This window comes from Salvelinus sp. IW2-2015, linkage group LG15, assembly GCF_002910315.2.
Source record: "Salvelinus sp. IW2-2015 linkage group LG15, ASM291031v2, whole genome shotgun sequence".
In the NCBI taxonomy this organism is placed as follows: Eukaryota; Metazoa; Chordata; class Actinopteri; order Salmoniformes; family Salmonidae; genus Salvelinus; species Salvelinus sp. IW2-2015.
Window position 1 is genome coordinate 4,075,937 of NC_036855.1, and position 27,030 is coordinate 4,102,966.

General features: G+C 42.6%; 1 protein-coding gene across 4 annotated transcripts; it reads right to left on the reverse strand.

The window, feature by feature from the left end:
* Positions 1-1,049: 1,049 nt before the first annotated feature.
* LOC111974327 (E3 ubiquitin-protein ligase TRIM36-like) lies at positions 1,050-25,638 on the reverse strand. Of its 4 annotated transcripts, none has more exons than XM_024002046.2 (11): positions 25,279-25,638; positions 21,123-21,363; positions 19,433-19,501; positions 16,589-16,932; positions 16,054-16,200; positions 12,369-12,464; positions 11,741-11,994; positions 7,854-7,975; positions 5,953-6,258; positions 4,241-4,538; positions 1,050-3,773 (listed from the first exon to the last, which is right to left on the reverse strand). In XM_024002046.2, the coding sequence occupies exons 1-11, from the start codon at positions 25,363-25,365 to the stop codon at positions 3,416-3,418; spliced, it is 2,322 nt and encodes a 773-aa protein (XP_023857814.1). In that variant the 5' UTR covers positions 25,366-25,638; the 3' UTR covers positions 1,050-3,415. The 4 variants fall into 4 exon arrangements, with proteins under 4 accessions (XP_023857814.1, XP_023857815.1, XP_023857816.1 ...); XM_024002047.3 differs by lacking the exon at positions 25,279-25,638 and adding an exon at positions 22,195-23,522; XM_024002048.2 differs by lacking the exon at positions 19,433-19,501 and having other exon boundaries at positions 25,279-25,635.
* Between the last annotated feature and the right edge of the window lie 1,392 nt (positions 25,639-27,030).

Below are 27,030 nucleotides of genomic sequence, written 5' to 3' on the forward strand. Positions count from 1 at the left end.
TGTGCCGTATTTCAGTCACCTTGTAGTCCAGTCAGTAAACCAAATGATAAGAGCATCTTTATATAACACACAGTATGATTGCATAATTTATTTTTTGTATTGATTTGTTGCTACCATTAATATCTAAATCCTCATTGATTGGATAAATAAATCTCCCAACGCTCTTGGACAGTGATGTAACCTGGGGTCATTGGGTGTTTTGGGTCTTTCAACATCAGGCCCCCTCACCAACCCCAGAGAAAGGGTTAAAACATTCTGTCCTCCCCTGTCTGAGGAAATGGGTCCGCTGCTGCAGTCACCTGGTACCAATTCATTTCCAACTACAACACTAGTCAAAACACTGTTAAACATGTAACAGCTCAATTTGCACAATAGCATAAAAAAAAAGATTTCTGGATTTCTACAGGAACATTTGTACAGGAAACATCTTGCAGGACCTTTAGTAGATGTCATACAGTAACAAATATCCTACTTTTTTTTCTGCAGGAATCATGTAGGATATTTGTTCCTGTAAGAAAATCCCCACAGGATTCATTGTCACTTTCCTGTAGAAATAGCATGTTCTGCAGGAGTAACAAATCCTGCAGGTTCTGCCCCTACAGGACTCCTGCAAGAATTTAGCTGACCCTGTAGGAATATACATATTTTTTACCTGATGTGCAGGATCTTTGAAAATTCCTGCACGATACAGACGATTCCGGCATGAGTCCAAGTCAACTTTTCCCCTTCAGGATTTCATAAATCCTACAGAATTCCTGCCTCAGAAGTAATTGTGTCAATGACCTGTATAACTTTTTTGTAAGGGTAGATAAGCTTACTTTATCTGCAGAGGCAGTAGCATCACATGCTGTCTAATGAGGATGGGTGGATCAGGGTCTGGAGTGAGAAAGGTCAGTATGTGTGCATTTCATACATTTTCCAGTTTCCTTGCACTTCAGTCTCAAAAATGCTCTATTTCTAGAGAACACATTTCCCAGGGGGGTGACATGGATTATACACATACCATTTATAAAACCTTACTCAAAGTGAACACAAATTAGCCACACACATTTGGTTTAAAACACTTGTTTATTTCATACAAATCCCAAACAGCAAATAAAATAACGTAGTATTTCAAGATTCTGATGACAAACACTTAATATACATCAAAGCATCACTCACAGAAAGCGAACATCACATATCCCATTACTTACAATAGGAGAATACAACAGGTCTATTCCCTGCAGTGTACGTAATATTGCACAACAATTCACACAGACCTGCACAGCCGAGGCATACATGCTACAGTTTAAAGTGCTAGCTTGAACCATTAGACTGAGTGTCTGCAGAATATTTGGTTTAACTTACTACTGAAAACCATAGGATTCCCTTTTTCTAAAATCAGCAGTGATATGTACAGTAGCTAGAATAAGACGAGCACTATAGCAAATATCTACTGTGAAAGACAACTCCTGCGGCCACTAGCGACTTGACCCAAGATAAGCAAATTAACAAAAACGCACCTACGAGACATTCAATTTGTTCTGTAAATAATACATTCTGTGATAAACACAATCCCGAACCTGTTAATTAAGTGCATAGACTTTTTAAAGGTGTTTCAACAGTCATTTAAAAAAGGAACAGGTAGAAGTGTTGTGTCCTAAAAGGAATGGTAGAGAATTATGCGCACCAATTCTGAAGCAGCTAGGATTTAAAATTAAGACTACAGATTGTTGTTTGTCAAAATGAACTTACATGATTCAGATAAGCAAAACAATTAACGCAGCAAATTCTAGGATAGGCAACACTCAAGTGGACCTAAAACATCACAACACACAGAAAAGGAGGCGTACAGATTTAAAATGCTCCCTTGACAAATTCAGTCAGACATGATCTAGTTCCAACTACAATTTTCCACCAATTTCCCAAATTGCTCAAGTTGGATTAAGCTGAGAAACGTCACAGCACATACAAACTCATAGAAAACAAATTGCAGATCTATGACTTATTTCACCCCCCAAAATAATGCCACTAGATATGTACATTGAGGTAAACATTTAAAATGGTTAATTTCAGTTTATTATTGGATATATGAACAATCTTGAAAGGCTGAGATTAGGGTACAGTAAATTACTAATGTATTTATGGAAGCCGCAATGAAAAGTAAAATTCTGTTGAGGAGAAAGGTATAGTTTTCCAGGGCTGATAGGCCACAAACCTGAGAAAAACAGATTATCCTTACCCTCAAGAAAACAAAACATATGTACAGATATTGTCCAAAAACCCATGTAAAGAAGCCAGAGGGGACCGGGGCTATGTTCAGCAGGGGTAACCATTTAGAAATAGAAAATGTAGAGAGACAAAATTACTCCCTTTTTTAGAGGACAAAGCATCTGATCGGTTTACACAATATATTTCTAAAATCGGAAGGTTCTGAAACGCTGCTGAACAGACCCGTGGTATGCCCTAAAACCTTGTTGTCCTAGCTGATACTCAAGAGCCAATCGTCAACGTGCGTAACAAATGTCTAAGTTCTGTACACTAACATGACATGTGTCAGGAAGAAGTCGCATCGTAGTAGAGTTCCGTGGGACAGTTTGTGTAGTGAGAACATGGAAGTGTTTGAAGTTTCACATTCCCAGTGCTAAACAGAAAACAACCACTGCTATTGAACAACTGCATCCGAGGCAGCAGTGCAAGGTAAATTCATTAACGTGACAATTTAGTGATCAACAACTAATCTCCGTGAGTGTAATTTAACGACAAAAGTCTCCCACTGACACCAACGCACGATTTACGTCTGAGTAGCACACAGACCTCGTTAGAATTACACCCTGAACGTGAATGTTTAGTGTTACGATTCAGATAAATGTGTTCAGCATTGAAAGTGTTCAGAGTGGTTAGGTAGTGACATTAAGTGCAAGAAAGTGTGCTCGTCTTTAAAAATAAAATAAAAAGTGCACATTTTTTGAGCATGTGTTCAAATCAAATGCAGTGTAACAAACTGGTGTTGACAGACTCTTGACTAAGGACATTGATTAGGTATGATTTGTATTACACATTTTTGGTAGGGATGTTCCTCAACCGAGGGGACCTTGTGACCTACATACACTCACCCTTGTAAGTGATGACTAGCCTTGCTGTTGTGCACAGTTAGACAAATCATAGCATTTGTTAGATGATCTATTTACTGTGAAAGGCACATAGACGTAGCTGCAAGGCTCTTCAGGTTTCTCTTGGCTACGTTTTACTGGACTTAGTAGTGATACATAAATAGGTGTTCATTAAAAAACAAAGACCTGGATTAATAGTCAGCTGAAGTACTGCAGACAAAAACAAAAATCACTACAAACATACCTGACAAAGCAGAGACCAACATGAACGCAAAGGCAAGTGTTGAGCGGGAGAGACCCGTGTGTGTGGAAGGCCCAGCATCTCACATATACGACAGCCGCTTTGCTGTGATGAACTCCTCTAGATGGACCTTGCCACTACCCATGAGGCCGAAGGCAGGGTACATGGTACCGGAGCAGTCCAACTGCCGCTCGTAAAGGCACCTCATGGTGTCTGCATCGTAGAAGTAGACCCGGCCCGCATCGTAGTCTAGGCACACGCCGATACGCTGTGGCATAGGCAGCACCCGGTTGCTGTGGTCGCCGTGGTCTCCGCCGGCAGAGATGGAAGCTTTGGGGAGGAACATTTTGCCCATGCCCACAGTGAGCAGAGTGAAGGGCTGGGACAGATCATAGCACGTGTCCTCGCTGCCACTGTCGTGGCCACTGTCGTGGTCGTACCTGGAGGTGGGAGACAGGCAACAGTCAGCCTACAACTACAGCCCATTCAATAATACTGTCACACTGATTGTTTCCTCATTGTTACCTGGAAGCCTGTTCAAATATACATAACAGTAAAACCACAGTAGGTAATAGCAGAAACATATTTGAAAGAATTGTTGAAAAACTAAGGCCTTTTCTGTGAATTATCCCTCGATAGCATGTGTCAAACTCATTCCACGGAGGGCTGAGGGTTTCGCTCCTCCCTTGTACTTGATTGATGAATTAAGGTCACTAATTAGTAAGGAACTCCTCACTTGGCTGTCTTGGGCTATCTGAAAAGAAAAACCAGCAGACACTAGGCCCTCCATGGAATGAGTTTGCCACCCCTGGTTTACAAGTTAATGCTTCTTACGTCGCAGGCTTCTTTGTGACTCAGTCCTAATCCTTAGTGAGTGATAGAGTTAGTCTGAGGCGGCAGAGTTTACCTGGGGCTACTAGTGTCTCGGGGGTTGTGGATCCACTCCAGCAGTTTGGAATCAGAGGCCACGCCCACCTTGACCAGGTAGGAGTGGGGCTCCACGCGGAAGGCCCAGTAGTGTCTGCCCTGAGAGATGCCCGTGTCACCGATGATATAGTCCAGGCCCATGTAGCTGCCTGTCTGCACACGCTCAGCAGCCAGCAGGAAGGCCATGCCGGCCATGCTCTCCACAGAGTCACGGCGCTTGCTCAACGCCAGCCGCTCCGAGCTGAAGCCGCAATTGTCGTTGAATAAGAAGCCAAATGCTACGGGAAGAGAGCAACAACACAAAAGGAAGTCAGACGCAGATAGAATGTCCTGTTTGATCATCGTCTCAGGATGCCAGGGAGAAGGTGGGCTTTCATAAAGTGTCACGAGGGTGCTATTGTAAAGATCTTTAAAAAAAGTGAAGGAATTGACAGAATTTCAAAATGTATCCATTTACATGTATTGAAAAACAAATAATGCTTTACTTCTCATGCAAGGTTATTTGAAATGATTTTCTAAGCCACATCTGCTGCGACTCAATCTCAAAATAGTTACAACGCCAAAGGCCATAATTACAATTCACTTACCAACTAATATAGTTATGCCTGTGCAATGAGCCATTGCATTCTGTCTCCATGGTAAAGCATTTAATTCATTCATGAAAATCCCTCAAAAACAAGGGCAAAAATACTAGCCGTTTACCACTTGTTGCATGAACTACAAACTTGAGTGATCTTAAAGATACCCTTCATWAAAAWAAAAAAWAAAAGACAAATGTATTGTCGTACAGTAATGATAAGTATGCAGTATGCCTACACTGACTTGTGAGGCGTGTTGCAGCTACTGTAATGTCTGGTCTGTCTGAGGCCTGCATTGACCCAGAATTCCACCTCATTACTAACACACTGCGCACACCACTGCGAAAAATCCCCAGTCAGGACACAGGAATGTGGGTTCCCAGTCCTATCACTGGGCTTCAATCCACAGTGGACCCAGCTCTCAGCCCTAGTTTACTGCAGACTAATGAGGCAACGGAGGATAAACAAAATCCAAATGGATCAGCAATTGTACACACACACACATGGAAGTAAGGACGAGAGGGTGCAGACTGTCCAATTCAATAGACTTGAGGAATTAAAGAGATCTAGTGCTTTACAGACTGTATATGACAGCTAAAATCAGAGCACTTAACCATCAGAGGCTGAAAAACACTTTGAAAGTCGTAAGCAGATATATTGTTACTCTGGGACTCTGCAACGCTTCAGTCCGTCTAAAAGAAACAAAGCATTCAAAAGGCTGTGATTTCTGCAATCCAACAGGAGATGGTTGCTGAAGTGATAGTCACAGAGATTTCATAACTGTCCACTGTATTTTATCCCACAGTTCACTTTGAACAGTGGAGCATCTATCTATTTGTAATCTTCTTCTACTTTCACAGCCTAGTAGATATACGCCGGCTATAGAGCCCAGTATACTAGTTTTYCCCAGTTCCTGCAACACAGAAATGGCGTTAAAGCATTGTTACATGATTGCCGAGCATTTTTTAGTTATGAGTTGCTATTCCAGTAGTGCCGTGTTTCAGAATATGGCCCAGGCCTACCTCTCTCCCTGCACATCACGAGTGCCACCCCTACACATGAATACGACATCATCCTCAGTGCATTTGTTGAGACATCAGTGCCTGGAGCCTACCTGGGGCAGGTGGTGTGTGGAAGGTGACCTCTGGGCTGTAGGGGCTGTAGAGGGAGTTGCGGCAGCTGCGGACTCGGAACGAGTAGAGGCTGTCGGCCTCCAGATCACACACCACTGTGCTGGGGCCGTACACCCTGTCTGTGAGGCGCCAGCGGCTGGCGCCCTCCTCATCCTGCTCCGCGCCCAGCCTCCTGTACTCCAGCACCTGGTGGTCTGTGGCCAGGGTATCCTCAGCCAGCTGCCAGCACAACAAGCCCTCGTTGTAGACGCGACTACGGGACAGATCAATGATGGGAGGCTCGGGGACTGAGAGGGCGGAGAAAAGGAACATGGCAGAGTGAGGGGGTCAGGTTAAAGTCCAAGTCTCCCAAAAAATACAAATATCTAAATTGATAAACTAACATAAGCAAGCCTTGGACAAGTAAGCCTTGACAGACACAACAGTCTATACAAAACATGCTAGACCTTATTTTAAAATGGTATTGGTTATCTGGAAATAAAATAAAAATAGACAYATTGGTTTATGTAAGTGCATGGAGTTCTTACGAGATGTGACTGAACTCAGATCAGACAGAATATGGACAGGAAGATTGAGAAGCTAAAACAATATTGCCAGGAAAAGCACTTTGCAAATCCTTCACCCCCCTCCCCTCACTGCAGACATAGCTTCCTGTCAGCCACAGCCAGGTCCAGCAGGTTTGATCAGGACTGGAGGGGGGGGGGGGGACTGGGCGGTCTGCCAACCCAGCGGGCTACCAGCCTGAGAGCGCCGCTATTCTCAGAGAAACAACCTATTGATCAGGCTACGGCCGGGACGGGACAGGCATTACACTAAAGAACAGAGGCTTCTCCTTGTTTCTCACTGAATGTGAGACCAGACTGCAGCCTCTGGAGGGCTGGATTAGGAAGGAGGAGAACGCACAACACCTTTATGGTTCAACTAGTGGGGGGATAGATTCAAATATAGAGCCAGTGAGAGCATAGAAGACTCCACAACACCGTAATGAGATCTGCTTGAGTACTGGGGTTGAAATTACACATCACCTCTTTGGGTGATATATCTGGGAGGGGGAGGTCACAGTCCCCATCCCCAGACCCCCACCCAAACGGTTTCCTTCCATTTGTTGCCTTGTGAAGACGACCCTGGCATGATCCTGGGTTGGAGCTGTTCGTTCCTCTACTCTGTCTGGTCTAGTTTAATGAGAAATCCATGCAGCGCTGCTCCATGTAGCCCTCTTCTACAGGTCTGAACCCTGTCCTAAGGACAGCCTGGCCCCCGCTCTGCCAACCAACTGTCGCTAACGAACACAGATGACCCTTCGTCTCACTACGGGGAGACAAAGCAGGGCCCCTTTGTGGTCAGTAATCTTTATAGCGCAACGAGCTCACAAGCCCATTCAATACACACAGTAATACCTGTGGGACAGAAGGAGCAGGGTTGGAACTCATTCTGAGGACAGCCACAGTTAGATGGGAGCCTATAAGACGCCTCCTGTTTACTTCCAGGGTAGCACTGCCCCTACTTAATATGCGCATGTCAAATCAGTTCCTTTTCACAGGAACATAATTACATCCAGCCCGCTGCACAGTTCCCTTTTCTCTAAATCGAGTCTATATGCAAAGCAGTGGACCAGCAAAAAGCCCTGCAATGCTCTGTGCCAAAATCCCTGTGTGTATATCAGGAGTGTAACCGGCTTATTGAATTAAAAGGGCTTCTGGTTACCAGTGTCTTAACAGAGAGCAGAGCCCAGGAGGAGGTGAAAGTGACTGACAGGTTGAGGCGGAGGTGAGTTAAAGGGGAACCAATGAGGAGTGTCAACAAATTACGGTTCAACTTTGGGCTTGCATTGCAATGTCTGCATACATTTTTACATATTAGTAGTGTGGGGTGGGGAACTCACCTCCCCCAAAACATAGCTCCTTCAGCAGAGTCTCCTCTCTGGAAGTTTCCAGCACAAACTCATCAAAGGAGGGGTCAGCCGCGGGGTGGAACGTCCTCAGAGACTCGGTGGATTTCGCAATTCTGGAGAGAAAGAAAAGAGGAAACAAAATGGCAGCTATTGACTTTGTAGTGAACACAAAGTGAATGGCTGCCCTCCATAACTGGCTACGAGACTACTGCAGCTCTGCTAAGCTTCCCAGTAAAGCAAGAAATTATCAAGCATCCCAGAATTGTTAAAAATAGCCCAGGCTAACATATGTAGCTTAAGAAACAAGGTTCACGAAATCACTCATTTGCTAGTAACAGATGATATTGATTTTATGCCTCAAACTCACTCAGAACACCTTTGATGATAGTGGTAGCAATATATGGTTATAACATTACAGAAAAGACAAGGTGTTTCTCTTTATATTCAGAACCACATTCCTGTAAAGCTTAGAGGATCTCATGTTAAATACTGTTGGCTAATATGGCTACAGGTTCATCTGCCTCACTTAAAGCCCATTCTGGTGGGAAGCTGCTATAGACCACCAAGTGCTAACAGTCAGTATCCGGATAATGTGTGAAATGCTTGATAATGTATGTGATATCAACAGAGGTATATTTTCTGGGTGATTGAAATATTGACTGGCTTTCATCAGGCTGCCCACTCATGAGGCGGCAGGGATGCTAGTGGTTAGAGCGTTGGGCCAGTAACCGAAAGGTTGCTGGATAGAATCCCAGAGCTGACATGGTAATCTGTCATTCTGCCCCTGAACAAGGCAGTTAACCCACTGTTCCCCGGTATGCCGTCATTGTAAACAAGAACTTGTTCTTAACTGACTTGCCTAGTTAAATAAAAGGTTCAATTTAAAAAAAAAAAATTGACCTTCAAAAACTAATGCCTGCAACCTGGTTTAAGTTATCAACCTACCAGGGTAGTTACAAACAGTACAGGAATGAGATCATCAACATGTGTTGATCATATCTTACCTAATGATGCAGAAATTAGTTTGAAAGTAGTATTCAAATCCATCGAATGTAGTGATCACAATATAGTAGTCATATCTAGGAAAACCAACGTTCCAAAGGCTGAGCCTAATAGTGTATAATACGACCCAGGCATGATCCTGGTCCTGGGTTGGAGCTGTTCGTTCCTCTACTCTGTCTGGTCTAGTTTAATGACAATACATACAATAAGTTTTGTAATGAGGTTGTTGATGTGAATATTATTTGTTGGTCCATTTTGAGCAACCAGACGCTGCACTTGACACATTCATAAAATTGCTTATCCCAGTTACTAACTGGGATAAGCAATGCACCCATTAAGAAAATGACTTAAATCCCCATGGATTGATGAGGAATTTWAAAAAATTGTATGGTTGAGAGGGATGAGGCAAAAGAGATGGCAAAACTGGCTGTACAACCGATTGACAAAACAAAAATAAACTACACTATGAAAATAAGATAAATGACAAAGACAGTAAAAAGCTTTGAAGCACCTTAAATGACATTTTGGGCAGAAAAGCAAACAGAGCTCCGTCATTCATTGAATCAGATGGCTCATACATCACAAAACTCACTGATCTGACAACTCATTTCACGTTTTCATTGGCAAGATTATCAAACGTAGGCATGCAATGAAGGCAACAAACGCTGACACTACAGATCCAAGTATATCCAACCAAATGATCAKAGACAAGAATTGTCATTTTGAATTCGGTAAAGCAAGTGTTGAACAGGTGAAAAAAAATTGTTCTCTAGCAACAATGACAAGCCACCGGGGTCTGACAACTTGGATAGAAAATTACTAAGGACAATAGCGGACAATATTGTCATTCCCATTTCCAATTTAGGCCTACTAGAAAGTGTGCCCCCTCACGCTTGGAGGAAAGAAAAAGTTACTCCCTTCACTAATAGTAAGGCCCCCTTAACTGGCTCAAATAGCCGACCAATCAGCTTGTTACCAACCCTTAGTTAACTTCAGGGGAAAAAATAGTTTGACCAGATACAATGCTATTTTACAGATTTTCAGCACGCTTATAGGGAAGGACATTCAACAAGAACTTCACTTACACAAATTACTGATTGGCTGAGAGAAACTGATGATAAAAAGAATGCGGGGGGCTGTTTTGTTAGACTTCAGTGCAGCTTCTGACATTATCGATCATAGTCTGTTGCTGGAAAWAAACGTAGAGTAAGTAAAGCCAGTGTGTCTAYGTATGCGGATGACTCAACACGTCAGCTACTAAAGCAACTGAAATGACTGCAACACTTAAAGAGCTGCAGTTAGTTTCAGAACGGTGGCAAGGAATAATTTAGTCCTAAATATTTCAAAAACTAAAATATTTGTATTTGGGACAAATCATTCACTAAACTTCAACTAAATCTTGTAATAAATAATGTGGAAATTGAAGTGACTAAACTGCTTGGAATAACCCTGGATTATAAACTGTCATGGTCAAAACATTGATACAACAGTAGCTAAGATAGGGAGAAGTCTGTCCATAATAAAGCGCTGCTCTGCCTTCTTAACAGCACTATCAACAAGGCAGGTCCTACGGGCCCTAGTTTTGCAGCACCTGGACTACTGTTCAGTCGTGTGGTCAGGTGGCACAGAGGGACTTAGGAAAATTGCAATTGGCTGAGAACAGGGCAGCTGTCCCTTGGGATGTACAGAGAGCTAACAATAATATCCATGTCAATCACGTGGCTCAAAGTGGAGGAGAGATTGAGTTCATCACTAATTGTATTTATGAGTGGTATTGACATGTTGAATGCACCGGTCTGTTTGAACTACTGGCACACAACTCAGACACCCATGCATACCCCACAAAACATGCCACCAGAGGTCTCTTCACAGTCCAGAACAGAGGCACGCTGTACTACATGGAACTCTATTCCACATCAACTCATTCCAGCAGTAAAATTTGATTTAAAAAAAAAAAATCTGATAATACACCTTATGGAAAAGCGGGGACTGAAGCAACAAACAGACACATGCATACAAACACATAACATATGCACTATACACAATGGATTTTGTGTTACAGATATGTGGTAGTATACGCCTGAGAATGCATTTCAAATGTATAACTGCCTTCATTTTGCTGGACCCCAGGAAGAGTAGCTGCTGCCTTGGCAGGAACTAATGGGGATTCAAAATAAATATATGCTAGCAAAGAGACCACTATCAGAGCGGGAACCATTTCCCAGGCAAGATAAATGAGCATGGGAGACTTGTGTGGGTGGGTGAATGTAAGTGTTAGGTGAATGAAGTCCCAAAGCTGCTTTTTTTTTTTTACAACTTTAGATCAATTAGCAGGATTAGAGCTCGAGCAGGACATGGGGAACGTAAACAGCACTTCACCATTCCAATCTGTCCCAGTGTCCCTGATACTTGGTGTCATGGATCTCTGACACACTCAACCTACCCATAAGCAGATCTATTTTAGTACTGGAGGAGTCACAGGGCCCAAATCCCCATTAGGAAACCTAGATGACAAGAGCAGCCACAGGGAAATTGCATTCTGGCCTGTAATAGTTTGAAAATGGGTCCTTTAAGAATAAAGGCCTTTCGATTACTGACCTTAATTAAACAATGGTGATATTAAATAACCATTAGCCTTTATCGCCACTGATGGTATCCGTCGGGAGCCAGTCTCTACTGTGCCTTTGTTTACTAATGTGTTGGGAGTGGCAGGCAGTCAGGGCTGGAGGCTGACKGTGTAGGGTGAAATTGCCCTAGAAGCTGATCTTCCCTCAGATTAGCAATTCCCCACTACTGGTTTAGGTTATGATTGGAGGAGGGGAAGCTGAGCCTAGATCTGCAYCTAGGGGAAATTTGTCCCTGGAGGGGAGGCTGACCTGGTGTGCAGCTGCTTGGCCGTCTGAACGAAGCAGGATTGGTCTGTCTCCTTGAGGACCTCCTGGGCGTAGCCCACCAGGCCACTGTTCTCCAGCATGCCCTGGTACTCCTCCACCTGGCCCCTGAGCTGCTCCAGACGCCGCGTCCTCGACTGCTCGATGGAGTTCAGCATCTCAGACTTCCTCTCCTGGAGGGTCTGGAACAGCCGCTCAAAGTGCTCATAGGCCCCACACTCCGCCACCTTGCCATTCTCCTGTAGAGGTAGGGAAAGGTATCAACGCATCATGGTGCCATAATACTGCAAAGAAATCTGTTTGTGCCATCATGCCCCCTTATCACAAGGAGTTTGGCATGACAAAGTAAGAATGATGGCACAACCAGATCTGGGACCAGGCTAGCATAGAAGTAATATTACAACAAAATGTAAACGAGAGAAAGCCATCATAATACAGTACAGACAAAGTCAGACTAACCAAACCCTTCTGCAGTGGAATTCATGCAAATTAGTATGTATTTACATGCATTTGAATATGTGACCTTCCTTCTCAGTGCAGACAATGTCCCTTATTTAATATAAGCCAAACAGTCAGACACAGGACTAGTTTTATTCCGTCAACAACTACTTGCCTCAGTTTCATTGATCAACACCTCCAGGTTGGAAATCTGAGTCCTCACTTGGTCCTCTTTGCTGATTAAGTAATGGATACTCTTTGATAGCTTCTCCTGTTGGTATCACAACAAATAACATTTGAAAGCATTGAGAAACCCGATTGAAATCCTACCTCATCCCAGAATGTTCCTGTTGTTAATCAGAACAAAACACCCAATATGCCTCTGCATACAGTAAGGCCAGCAGAGAGATCTTCAGAGATGTTCAATAGATAGATAAGCATAAGATACAAATGATTACATTAAATATGGATGAGTCAGACCCGGTGCCTGTGTCCATAGGCCTCTAAGATTACAGTCAAAGGACACAAAGTCCTCTGTCCCTCTGCTTTCAGTGGCTGACTGACCTCTGTCTAGTCTGGGGGGGGGGGGGGGTTGCTTGTTGATGACCGCACATGTGGATTACACTGCTCAAAGGTAAACTGATCCTGTGGACGTGTGCCACTCAGCAGATACAAATGACTGATAAATATTTCATTAGGGGGCTCAAAATAAAATCATTTATTGGTTGTTTACATAGTTCAGCAGACGTTATAGCAGGTGCAGCAAAACGCTTAAGTTACTAGCTCCTAACAATGATGTCAATTAAGTAGACAAATAAATAAAAAGTCAGAACAAATCCAATTAATCCAAATAGCACTAACAGTCATCCAAATGCAATCTATACAAAGATTTAYACAAGATACTGTATACTAAGAATGCTATGTACAGCAGTAGATCTACCGAAATGAGCTGTTGAGAAAACAGTGTCTAAACACACAATGCAAAAACTCCATGGGAAATAAGCTTCCGGACCAGAGACAAATACACATGTGAATGGTGGGCAGACATGTATACCTATTCACATACTAAGTAGTTATATAGAATGAGCCTAGAATACAGTATTATTATTTACCTTTATTTAACTAGGCAAGTCAGTTAAAGAACAAATTCATATTTTCAATGACGTCCCCTTGTTCAGGGGCAGAACGACAGATTTGTACCTTGTCAGCTCGGGGATTCGATCTTGCAACCTTTCGGTTACTAGTCCAACGCTCTAACCACTAGGCTACCTGCCGCCCCACAACAGTATATACAGTTGAAGTCGGAAGTTTACATACACCTTAGCTAAATACATTTATACTCAGTTTCACAATTACTGACATCTGATCCTAGTAAAAATTCCCTGTAGTAGGTCAGTTAGGATCACCAACTTTATTTTAAGAATGTGAAATGTCAGAATAAGTTATATTCATTTATTTATTTAATCACATTCTCAGTGGGTCAGAAGTTCACATACACTCAATTAGTATTTGGTAGCATTGCCTTTAAATTGTTTAACTTGGGTCAAACGTGTCTGGTAGCCTTCCACAAGCTTCCCACAAGTTGGGTGAATTTTGGCCCATTCCTCCTGACAGAGCTGGTGTAACTGAGTCAGGTTTGTAGGCCTCCTTGCTCGCACAAGCTTTTTCAGTTCTGCCCACAAATTTTCTATAGGATTGAGGTCAGGGCTTTGTGACGGCCACTCCAATACCTTGACTTTGTTGTCCTTAAGCCATTTTCCACAACTTTGGAAGTATGCTTGGGTTCATTGTCCATTTGGAAGACCCTTCCATGCAACCAAGCTTCAACTTCCTGACAGATGTCTTGAGATGTGGATATATTGAAGCAACATCATTTTCCTACCTCAAGATGCCATCTATTTTGTGAAGTGCACCAGTCCCTCCTGCAGCAAAGCACCCCCACAACATGATGCTGCCACCCCGTGCTTCACGGTTGGGATGGTGTTCTTCGGCTTGCAAGCCTCCCCCTTTTTCCTACAAACATAATGATGATCATCATGGCCAAACAGTTCTATTTTTGTTTCATCAGACCAGAGGACATTTCTCCAAAAAGCACAATCTTTGTCCCCCTGTGCAGTTGCAAACCGTAGTCCGTAGCTTTTTTATGGCGGTTTTGGAGCAGTGGCTTCTTCCTTCCTGAGCGGCCTTTCAGGTTATGTCGATATAGGACTCGTTTTGCTGTGGATATAGATACTTTTGTACCCGTTTCCTCCAGAATCTTCACAGGGTCCTTTGCTGTTGTTCTGGGATTGATTTGCACCAAAGTATGTTCATCTCTAGAAGACAGAACGCGGCTCCTTCCTGAGCGGTATGACAGCTGCGTGGTCCCATGGTGTTTATACTTGCGTACTATTGTTTGTACAGATGAACGTGGTACCTTCAGGATTTTGGAAATTGCTCCCAAGTATGAACCAGACTTGTAGGTCTACAATTGTTTTCTGGGGTCTTGGCTGATTTCTTTTGATTTTCCCATGATGTCAAGCAAAGAGGCACTGAGTTTGAAGGTAAACCTTGGAATACATCCACAGGTACACCTCCAATTGACTCAAATGAGGTTAACTAGCCTTTCAAAAGTGGAAACCACACAAGCTCACAACGGGACCGCCGAGTGCTAAAATGAGTTTTTTAAAAGTAGTCTGTCCTCRGTTGCAACACTCACTACCGAATTCCAAACTGCCTCTGGAAGCAACGTTAGCAAGAACTGTTCGTTAGGAGCTTAATGAAAATGGGTTTCCATTTGCCGAGCAGCCTAAGATCATCAAGCGCAATGCAAAGCGTCGGCTTTGGACGTGGTGTAAAGCTTGCCGCCATTGGACTCYGGAGCAGTGGAAACACGTTCTCTAGAGTGATGAATCASGCTTCACCATCTGGCAGGCCGACGGACTAATCTGGGTTTGTCGGATGCCAGGAGAACGCTACCTGCCCGAATGCATAGTGCCAACTGAAGTTTTGTGGAGGAGGAATAATGGTCAGGGACTGTTTTTCATGGTTTGGGCTAGGCCCCTTAGTTCTGGTGAATGGAAATTGTAATGCTACAACGTACAATGACAATCTAGACCAGTGTTTCCCAAACTCAGTCCTCGGGACCCCAAAGGGTGCACGTTTTAGTTTTTGCCTTAGCACTACACAGCTGATTAAAATAATGAACTAATCATCAAGCTTTGATCATTTGAATCAGCTGTGTAGTGTTACAGCAAAACCCAAAATGTGCACCCCTTGGTGTCCCAAGGACCGAGTTTGGGAAAAGCTGTTCTTGACCATTCTGTGCTTCCAAGTTTGTGGAAGGCCCTTTCCTGTTTCAGCATGACAACGCCCCCATGCACAAAGCGAAGTCCATACAGAAATAGTTTGTTGAGATCAGTGTGAAAGAACTTGACTGGCCTGCACAGAAATCTGACTTTAACCCCTTTGGTGAGGAATTGAAATGGCCTAATTGCCCAAAATCAGTGCCCGAACTTACTAATGCCCTGAATGGAAGCAAGTCCCCGCAACAATGTTCCAACATCTAGTGGAAAGCCTTCACAGAAGAGTTAAGGCTGTTATAGCAGCAAAGCCATGATTTTGGAAAGAGATGTTCGAAGATCAGGTGTCCACATACTTTTGGCCATGTAGTATGTCAACGTCACTGCTTCACTGTGGGATGTATTCATTACTACACATTGTAGTAAAAATACTTGCGACAGAAAACAAAACTTTCTTATTGGACAAATTCAGATAGGTTCCTCCCCTGTCGGCCCATTTGGTTCCTAGAGTACACAACCCTGATTGCTTTCAAGTCAGGTCAAGTCAACGGTTCGAGACAACAGTTCATTATACGGTACCTTGAGGATCTTGTAGGCACTGCTCATGGATGTGACTTTGTGGTTGGCATGCGAGCCTCCCAGCTTGCACAGGTGACAGACTGGACGGCGGCACACCTCGCAGTACATGTTGACCTTCTCCATCTCATGCTCCGGACACATCAGCACCTGATGGACGTGAGAAACACATTGGACTAGCTGACATTTTCAATGCCGCAAACACGTCACACCTCAAAATGCAAAACAGAAGTACTGGAGGACATTTTTAATGCCCAGAAATCATGAGCTCTGAATGGGCAACTGCACAACAAAAGACAGGCAGAGAAGAGACTGGTATTGTCAGCCCAAATTAAAACTTATTGCAACAATGAATGCTAGTGAGCTGGTTAAGGACCAGTCCTGTCAACATATCTGATGGCTGCACCATTAACCCGATCAACTCAATGAGTCATCCACCATCATTGACATGAGCAGGTCACTATTCTAAAATCAACACCAGAAAAACCTGCTTGCGATGAACAATGAAAACCCCTCCGAGGTGGACAAGGGTATCTACCTTGGGCCTAAAATTCATGGTGGGCCCCACATACTCGTGCTGGGCTTTGGGGGTGCCCCATGGGTGGTGGAACTTGAAGCACTCGTTGCAGTAGCTGGCCTTGCAGTCCATGCAGCTCTTGGTGGCCTCCTGCTGGGGCGGCTTGCACATGTTGCACATGATGGCCACGGCGGCGCGGGCTGCCTGCCGGTAGCGCTCCACAATGCTCTCCAGGGTGAAGTTCCGGAAGAGCATGCTCATGCCCCGCTCACCCAGGTCCACATCGTGTTGGCAGCCTGGGCACGGGAAAGTGGTAACGCGGGGGGTCACAGAGCCACGTCTCCATCCTGGTGAGGAGATGGAGCCTGCTAGGACAGAACAGCCATTAGAGTACTAATCGAAGGGTGGGCCTGCACAGAGACAGGCAGACAAACAGACTGGAAGGGTCAGTGTCCGACAGAACAAACACGGGTCCTTCCTTCTCCGGCAGCTCTCGCTACAGGGTGACCCCTCTCAATAATGGATCACACAAGAGATAGGAAGAGCATGTGTTTACAATGACCTGGACATAAAGATTCACGTAAAATCTAAATTATTTTAAATAAATTACAAAATCAGGTGGAAAGTAAAAGGTGGGAAACCCACTGACAAAACTAACTGAAAAAGCAATGACACAGAACAGATCAACCAAAGGGTAAGAGTGGAATTGATTTCCACTACCTGCAGAGAAAATTCATTTTGAAACCATTTGTCCAGTTCAATGCATCACAACCAGATGCCTTGTAAAGCATCATCATCTAGAAAGACTACAAAGCTGTAGCATAATATTAGAAAAAATGCAGACAAAGGCATTCATGACACATGACAGATGCAAACAGCTGGACCTTGTCACTGAGCATGAAACGCATTTAGGAAAATGGCAAGCAAAGGAAGAAAAAAAAACATTTTGCAGAGCACCAACAGACGAGTGGTGAGCGCAAAGCAAGCATGCGGGTCAATCATGGCGTTTGCATTTGGAATGTGTGTGTGACTGTATAATAATGGCAGACTGAGGAGGATAGAGTAGTGGGTGAGCAGGCTTGATGTATTGGATGAAGCGGCAGGTCAGGGAGGGGATTGGGATGGAAAATCAATGAGGTGGGGGCCACGTGTCCTGGCCTGAAGGCGATGGGGATATTAATAGGACAGATACTTAGGCTGAGTGGGTGTTCTGGTCAGGGAGGGAGGAGGTTGCTGCAGCATGTGCCTACAGCAAGGTGTACGGTAGCAGGCTGAGACACACTGCCTGCTGCCACAGTGGGATTCAGAGGGTGATTGCTAGTGCAGAGAAAGAGCTCAGGGCAAAAACTGACGAGTCATTGCAAGGCCATTATAGCAGGGCAAAGGGGTGGGTTACCTACAGAACCACATCATTAACATCATGGTTCGAGTCATCATAATGCGACAGAGCCTCATCACCATAACCAGGACTGCATTACAAAAGGGATGCAGGCAATCTTGCCAAGAGTATGTGACTAAACCAAATACTGTACACGCTGGGAGAAATACATCCTCCCTACACCTTTTTTTAACTCTACTTGAAAAATAAACTGTCAAGATGAATGATTTCAGACAAAGCTGTTGGTTGCCTTTAATACTTGATCTCTATGAAAGGGAAGACTGGTTGGTATCCTGCATTAAGTAAGACTCATTTTGGTGCCATTTTAGATACTTGTTCAGATGCACTTGTTAGGAGAGATGTTGTGAAGTGTTTATAATATTAGGGAATATTTCACTAGCATTAGGACAATTGCGGCATAGCCTTTTTAAAACATCTACTGAGCGCTACAACATAAAAAAATAAGTAAAAACTGAATGAATGAAAAATGTCTGCTAAAGTTTCAGTAAGACCATTGTTTTGTTTGGCACTGTGCTTTAGGGGCGTGTCACAAATGTGTGTGCTTTATGGGGCGTGTCACATCAAATAGAACAAATTAGTTGGTTAGAACATTGGCTTGTGGCTAAGAGCAATCTCTACAAACACATGAGTCTCTAAAACGTTATCATTTTCAACTACAGCTGAACCGTAGTGCTAAAAAAGCATCCTTGGGGCAAGCCTGTCAGCAGGCATATGATTGAAGGTTGCAGTGGTATAATCTAGTGCACATGTCAAACTCATTCCACGGAGGGCCGAGTGTCTGCGGGTTGTCACTCCACCTTTTTACTTGATTGATGAATTCAGGTCTAATTAGTAAGGAACTTCCCTCACCTGGTTGTCTAGGTATTAATTGAAAGGAGGAAAAAAAACAGAAACCTGCAGACACTGCCCTCCGTGGAATGAGTTTGACCCACTTGCTCTAGAGAATCTTGGCATATCTACAACTAACCCCCTGTGTTGTGTTACATAGAACTAGGTCCCCTGCTGCTTCTAAAAGTGATTCTACTGGCCTCCTCCACAAGGTACTGAATGCATCAGAGGCTACAGGGATGGGAAACCCCTCTACATTTGCCCAGGCATTAAGAAATTCCACTTTAAACCAATTCCTTTACGTCCATTCCCATTTCTCTCACCTCTGAGATTCCCATCCAGAGCTGTAGCTCGCTCACTCACTAACCTACTTACTAAGACATGCGTGTTGAAAGGGGAGCACTAAACCCTGAAAGCACCAGGCCAGAAAAAAAAAAAAAAAAAAGGAACAAAACACCAAATGTAGACAAATTGGTAGGACATAATTTACATTTATGCCTTTGCTCAGTAGACTTTTTAAAAAGCCAGAATGCCACGTCTACCAAGATCAGGTGGTCTATTGTCAGCTGTGTGTTACGTACAGTAGAGTAACAGTAAGTTGGGGTTCACAGGGGGGGATCTAGTAACACTGTACTCACTACTACAGCTATTCAAAAAATGGAACCCGCGTCTACCTCTCCTCCCAAACGACCTTCTCTGCAGTGTGGCTGCAAGCAATGGACAAAGAAGTGAAGTGAGATTAACATATACAGTATGTGAACAGAAGTGGAGTCAAACCTGATGTACTTTCAATAACAGTGGACAAGTGCCAACACAAGTGCTTAAAAGAAATTGCCCTCTTAAAAAAGGTTAAGGTCAAAACATGTGAAATCACATATTTCAAAACATCTGTAGGTACATTGAGTTTAACATACTCTAAAAGAAAAAAAGGTCTGAATCCTAATAAAACAAGGTGAAGAAAACATCGAGGTTGCAGTAACAAACCATTGTTAGCTTTGAAAGCACTTGTCTGATAAATTTAGTGGAGTCCTGGCTTCAGTTCATTTAATCCCCCATTCATTCCACCATGACCACCACTGGGCTGACATCCAGTCAGCAAGGGTAAAAACCATTACTGTAATGCTGTCAGAGATTTAAGAATTTTACTGAAAGGTATGTTAAAGGGATACTTAAGGAATTTGGCAATGGAGTGCTTGATCTACTTCCCCAGAGTCAGATAAACATGTGGATACCATTTTATGCCTCAGTGTCCAGTATGAAGGAAGTTGGAGTTAGCAGATAGCGCAATGACTGGAAATCTATGAGTAACGATAGTTAGCACTGGCTCGCAAAACTACCTCCAACTTCCTTCATACTGGACACAGACATAAAAATGGTATCCACGAGTACATCTGACACTGGGGAAGTAGATCAAGGACCCCATTGCCAAAATATTCCTTAAGTAATGTCCTTTAAGATTGTCAAAGTAATTATCAGATTTTGTTTTACTAAATCTGCATGAGTGCAATGGTTACTAACCCCACAAGGATTGTAATTTAGTTCATGATTCTTAAGATGACCAAGGAAGTATTMTATTTTTACCAGCTCTATAACCCTGTTTTTCTAAACAGCATTGAATGTATCCACTGTTTTAATAGATGCAGACCTGGACATGAAGAATGGGCACATTCAGGTTGGGCAAATGTGAATTGGTTGGTGTTTTGGAGTGGCAGGGTGAAAGACTGCCTTGTCTCACTCCATGCTGCTAGCGCCTTGGACATTGACCTCTTTTTTTTTTTTTTTTTGCAAAGCAAATAATATTGCCCCCCCCCCACCAGCACTCAAGCATTTTAAACGCTTTAGTGGGATAACAGTCATGCTTCGTTCCACCATCTGTACATAACTCAAGCCTTATTCTATCAAGGTGCTGAAAATGATAGGCATGTTGTGTTAAGAAATTGCTTGGTATTACTAATATCCACACAATAGAACTATAATTTAAAGGATTTTTGAAGTGAATGCCTTACGGACATGGAACTAGAGTCTAGACAAAACAAAAGTGATGACTTAAACGCTTGTCGTGTTACTTCATTCTGTTAAAGAAACTTAAGACCAATCTCAAAGTGGACAAGATTAGAGGAAAAGTATGAACATCTAACATGATGATTTTAAACTGGATGAGATCGGTGGTGGTGTCCATTTCATTCTACAACCCAGAGAATGACTTTCAGCAAATACATGTGAAAGATGAACCTGGGTATGACATGTCCGTAGAAMTTCACTGCAAATTGCATGTGATGTTGTCAGAATCACAATATGGGCATGAGGACTGGCCAAACTCAAACGCACCTGATCTTGCAAGCCTATCCAGCCTCTCCATGCTTGGCGAGGGCACTCTGGATCGTGGTCCTGGGCTCCCAGGGAGGGAACATTCAGACCCAGCATCGAAGGAATCCTCATGGTTCAACAGCAGCAGCTCTCGGACACACTTGTGACAAACACTGTGCTGACAGGGCAAGATGAGGGGGTGCGTAAACAGCTCCTTACAAATCGGACAAATGAGCTCCCGCTCAATATTCTTGATAGGGACCTGGTGTGGACACAGACAGCACTATTATGTCTACAGTAGTCTCAGCCCCAGGCGAACTGCTCSCACATACAAGAAAGATCAGGCAGGTAGACAAGACTAAGCCTACAGCAACTCCGTCCTAGGGTCCCCAAGGGGTGCACATTGTTGTTTTTTGCCCTTACATTACAATGATTAAAGTCAACATCAAGCTTTGATTATTTGAATTAGCTGTGTACTGTTAAGGTAAAAAAATAAAAAAAATAAAAAGCACACCTTGGGATAACCAGGAACGATTTTGGGAAACGCTGGCCTACAGTAATATACACGGTATGAACCGATATTATCGTTACTTTTTAAACATTTAATTTGAAAAGGAAGCCAGTTTTAATAGACTAGGCATACGTCTAAAATAAAGCACATTCTTCATTGTATTAGGCTTGCTCACTTCAAATACTTTGAAACCGTCAAACAAACAAACTCACCTGACACTAATCAATACATTTGATTTTTCCTAAACAAAACATTAGTGTAGCGTCTACCCTGGTAGGCTATGCACGTAGTTTAGGAAGTTCATGAATCAGCTTGTTGGTTAGCTGAGGAAGCACAAAATGGTTACAGCAAAACTAACAATTCCTCGAAAAAAAGGAACCACAGATTCTCATTACCATATGAGAAGGAATACTTGCTATAGAAATACCCTAATTTTGACCTCGCAATTTGAAATAATATAAGGTCAACCATGGAGTCTGTAAACCTCTAACAATAATTAATCAGTATCGTTCCACGAGGGTGTTACTAACTTAGCATAGTTTGTCATATAAAACCAGTATGACCTGTACAATTTCCACTTACCGATACAATTGAGTTGCGTCGCGACACTGCAGACATGATGAATATCTTTTTTGTTTTTGAGGCGTTTAGCTTATTAAAAGTTGTCCAGCGTTTGTTAAAGATTACGACTATTGCGCTGTTGAGTCGACAATGAATTAAATACCATGACTAGACGCTATGGATGAAACTGCGAGGCGTGAATCAGCAACAGCGCTGGTGCAGTTCAAGCAATGACAGACAGTAGCAAGCTGTGTGGGGCGGGTTGGAGACACTGAAATCACCATAGTAACAATGCTGCAGCCCTGAGTATTTAACCCTATCAGTCCCGAGATCCCAGTAAAAATCTGACTAATTTATCTGCATTTCCAGACTATATTTAGCCTCACATTTAAGTGTTTTACCATTTTCTTTTCAGGACAATGAGGGCTACAAGTACAACACAAAACAACTGAACATAAGCAGTACCATTTATGAGTTTTATTGACACATTTCAATTTAAAAAAGTCAGCCAAAGCAAAAACCTGAGAAAAATGTATGTTTATGAATGCTGCTAGTTAGTGGGCTACATAAATAGTTTGCTCACTGGGTAATCAATATCCAACTAGTCAGTGACAACTGTTTGGAGTTTGTGACAGCAACTATGTGAGCTTATTACAGTATTATAGACACTTTGTCCGAGGATTTCCAATTATCTTCTATGTAGAACAGGAGTGTCAAACTAATAACATGGAGGGCCTAGTATCTGCGGAATTTTGTTTTTTTCCTTTCAATTAAGACCTAGACAACCAGGTGAGTTCCTTACTAATTAGTGACCTTAATTCATCAATCAAGTACAAGGGAGGAGTGAAAACCCGCAGACACTTGGCACCTCCGTGTAACGACTTTGACATGTGTTATTAACGACTCTTGTGTAGCTTGTGAGCATCATCAAAGAGGAAGAGAAAGGCGAGGCCCAACTCGACGGAAAATCGGTCTCCCTCCAGCAGGTGGCGTTTTTCATCATTTCGCCCACCGAGCAAGGAGTTATTTTATTTATGGAGGTGTATCCGCCAATCTAAAGAAAGGATGGGCGGGAGCTAGACAGCCCATTGCGAATACGGAAATCAAAGGAACCACAGAAAATAACTCCCATTGCGAGGACGGAAATCAGATTTTCATAGATAGCTTTTAATAGTTTGTTGCTCAAGCCATTCGGACTCTATAAAAGATCCTGCTCCGGGCAACTTCGGGATCCATCCTTGTCTCACAAACACAGCTCTAGCTCAGCCCACGTTAATCACACAGACTAATGGTTGGTATCTACGGCGGATGCAGAAGAAATAGACGAATCCAATCGTACAACACAGAAGTGTAGCTCGAACGCACAACACAGAAGTGTAGCTCGAACGCACAATGTTTAAAAAGGGTTAGAAGTCCAAAACGTGCCGGCGATACGGTGGGACTCATTGGGTTAAAAGAGAGGGAGGGCAAAATGATCGGCTTTCACTGGCCGATAAATGTTTTGCCACCTAGAACATTTGAGGTCGGGTCACACAAATTTCCTAGGTGGCTAAGGTCCGTATGGATATCGTCATTACAGTAACAAACCCCCAGCTCACACTGTTCACACCCCTCTTGTTGGCAGACAGAAAATTGTTCCGTTTTAAAGCAAATTTCCCGCAATTCTACACATTTTGCATGGGTCTATTATGTTTTTGCTTTTTTAAAGAACAATTCCTGCAATTCTACAAATTGTTCCATGTCTTATGTGTGTTTATATGATGCCAGGGGTCGGTTACCTGGGGTCCGTATTGACCCCATTCTGGGTCCAGATCCCAGATCCCAGTTGACTCGACCAATACCTGAGGTTTGCAACAATGTTTCAAAATTGAGAGATGCTACATTGTTGCATTACCAAAATAGCAACTGTTTGGCCTATCATTTGCAAAGAACATGCACTCATAGCATTGAAGATCATTTTTAGGGAAGGACATTAGGAATAGGCTATATTATAGTGCATGAAATCCCATGTTAATTATGAATGGCTTGAAATGTAGGCTAAAGCTTACCCTACCAGTTTGCACATCTGGTGCATTGTCCAAAATAAAATTCACGCCAAATGTAAATATTACATGGGTCCTAGTTACACAAATGATGGGCATTAAAGAGATTATCTGGTACTTTTGTATACAGTAGTTCTGACCGTAGCCTTCACAAGCCAAAACTGGTCCCTGAAAAATTGCATACAATCTCGCATATGTGCAGATTTGTGCACCACGCAATTGCTGTCGCTCACTCTGCTGTAGGTGCATAATGTGCCTGTCGCTAGCTGTCACTCATATGGAGAGGTGCTGAAGCTCATTGGTTGAACTCAAATTTCTAGGGGGCTGGCCAACGTGGAGGAAAATGTAGGAAAATGGCGCAGCACAGCCTAAAAAAAAACGGTCACTTTCAAACTATGGATTTTGTGGCTAATTGCGGTAAAACATCAATTCTGCTCATAGATTATGCATGTATGAACTGCATATCCAGTCCAAAGTGGGATGTTTAAAAAAACTTAGTAGTCACCAAAGTTCCGGAGCATGTCTTTAATAATGTATGCTAATAGGTCAAAAGCCTAGAATATTTCGTTGGACTGCATTTGCAGTATATTCTTTATGTAACCCCTTGGTATCCTGCAAAGGCGAATTTAGTATATTTAAATTCAATATTTCGATTTATGATGATTGACAACCTTGACATAAGATAATGGCATTTATTTGCAGCCTATAAAAGGATAAAGGAAAATAAAGGACTTCATGGAGATTATATGGAGAAGGAAAAAACCTTTGTGAGTCTCGCACCCCACACGAACTGCTTACGTCACACTTTCAGATAGCATACAGATAAGATGGATAGATATAGAATAAAATAAATTACAAGAGCCATCTACAAATCCTCATATTTCATGCACATTTTATCTTTACATCCCTAATCCTGTTCCAAGGACGGCACAAAACCTTGAGCATCGTTCCTCTACCTAGACTACACACCTAGATCTAGCCCAAGCAATACCGGAGACGCCAGCGTTGCTCCAACAGGCTACAGATCTGGCATTAACATAAATCATATCTGACGTTCACTTACCTCTCCCGCTGTGATCCGCTGAACTATCTGCTGGACCAAACTCGGTAACATATCCTGATTATCTTCGGTATCCGCGGTATCCGACATAATGGCAGATAATGTCGACAAGACAATGGTGGGAATATAATAAACAATGGGTCAATAAGAAATAAATAGCATAAGAAACACTGTAAAAATCGAATGGCTTCCCAAAGAGTGAATGTCACAGTCAGAGAAATATGGTTGCTTCTTCGTCCTCATCCTATATAATTCGAGCGTCCTATATAGCATACACTTCATTCATGCCCCAGCTGCTTGAGAACATTTGATTTAGCTAGAAATCATCTTTGATGTTTAACCCCGCCCTCACTGTACATCTCAGGCGTGCGCTTGCCCGCGCAGTTTAGGCATCTGCAGCATCATCGGCGATGTCTCCAACTGAGCCCTTTGTATTTCTTCAGATATAACCCTAGCCTACTCACACAGCAATGAATAGAGTATGGCTATTTTTAAATGACAGAAAATTATCTCTAATGATGTTTGGGAATAGAATAGATTACGAAATAAAACTATGGAATTCATTGGAGTCGAATGAAACAGTGCGTTCATGTATGCATGCTATGCCTATAAATATACTAGTTCAGCCTACATATTAGTTTCTAGACGATCTGAAAACATGCCTTTCTGCCTGATAGTTTACACGTTGTGTTATTTATTTAACAGTTTTTGCAACAATAGACATTATAGGCTAGTTTATTCTGGTCTTCCAAGCATATCCCTTAAAATCAACACTATTTCGTTCTGTAACGAATACCACCTATTAAGACAACTGTTTTATGATAAATATGTGAATTCTAGTATTGGATAGGTCGGTGGTTGAGAGGATTAAGTTGTGCGTAATTGCTGGCGATGCCACTTGTTCCATGCATGGCGTCGGCGTCACCAGATGGCAGCTTCACGCGGATTTCACCTCATTGGACACATGGTAGAAAAACATAAGTGGGTGGGGTTGGGAGGGGGGGGTCTATGAAGGCCCATGTCATACACCCAAAACCACCAGCAAACAGTGTGGTCCATTCTAGTAGTATCAGTGTACAACAAGGCCACATTATGGACCCTGCATGCCACTGGATTGAGCCAAGAATACGATTTTTTAATTTTTTATCTTTAACTACTAGATTTCACAGGGCAAAACAAATGCAATTATGTAACCTAAGTAAAGTACTCCTAAGGCTAGTGATATGATTTATGTGATGTCACATGAAAGGTCGGAGGCTGTATACATTTTATAGCAGGAAAAGGTCAATATCCTGGATTAGATTTTAGACATAATAACCTCTGACGATCATGACATTTAACTGTTCATTTTCACRGAAACAATAACAGGCTACTAACTCACACTGAACCAATGAAAARTTAGGCATTTTTATTAATTTCACATAAATATGCACTGCCAAGCCAGTTTTAGCACATGTTTAGTTGCTTTGACATGATAAAGACAATATGCTATTATTTATTTCACATATCAACATTGCATATCAAATCCTCCTATCTCACTGAAATAGCAACGATTAGATTTTGAGCACTTGCATGATAGAGATGACATTGATATTTATATATTATCTACACTCAATATTTCTATAAAGTATAGAAAAAATAAATTCAATTTCACTTGTTTCTATATAGTTGTTCATATCAAGGCAAACATTCATGTGTATTTTGACTCAATAACACTCATCTGCAGTGACAGGCAAGTCCATACAGTTAAGGACC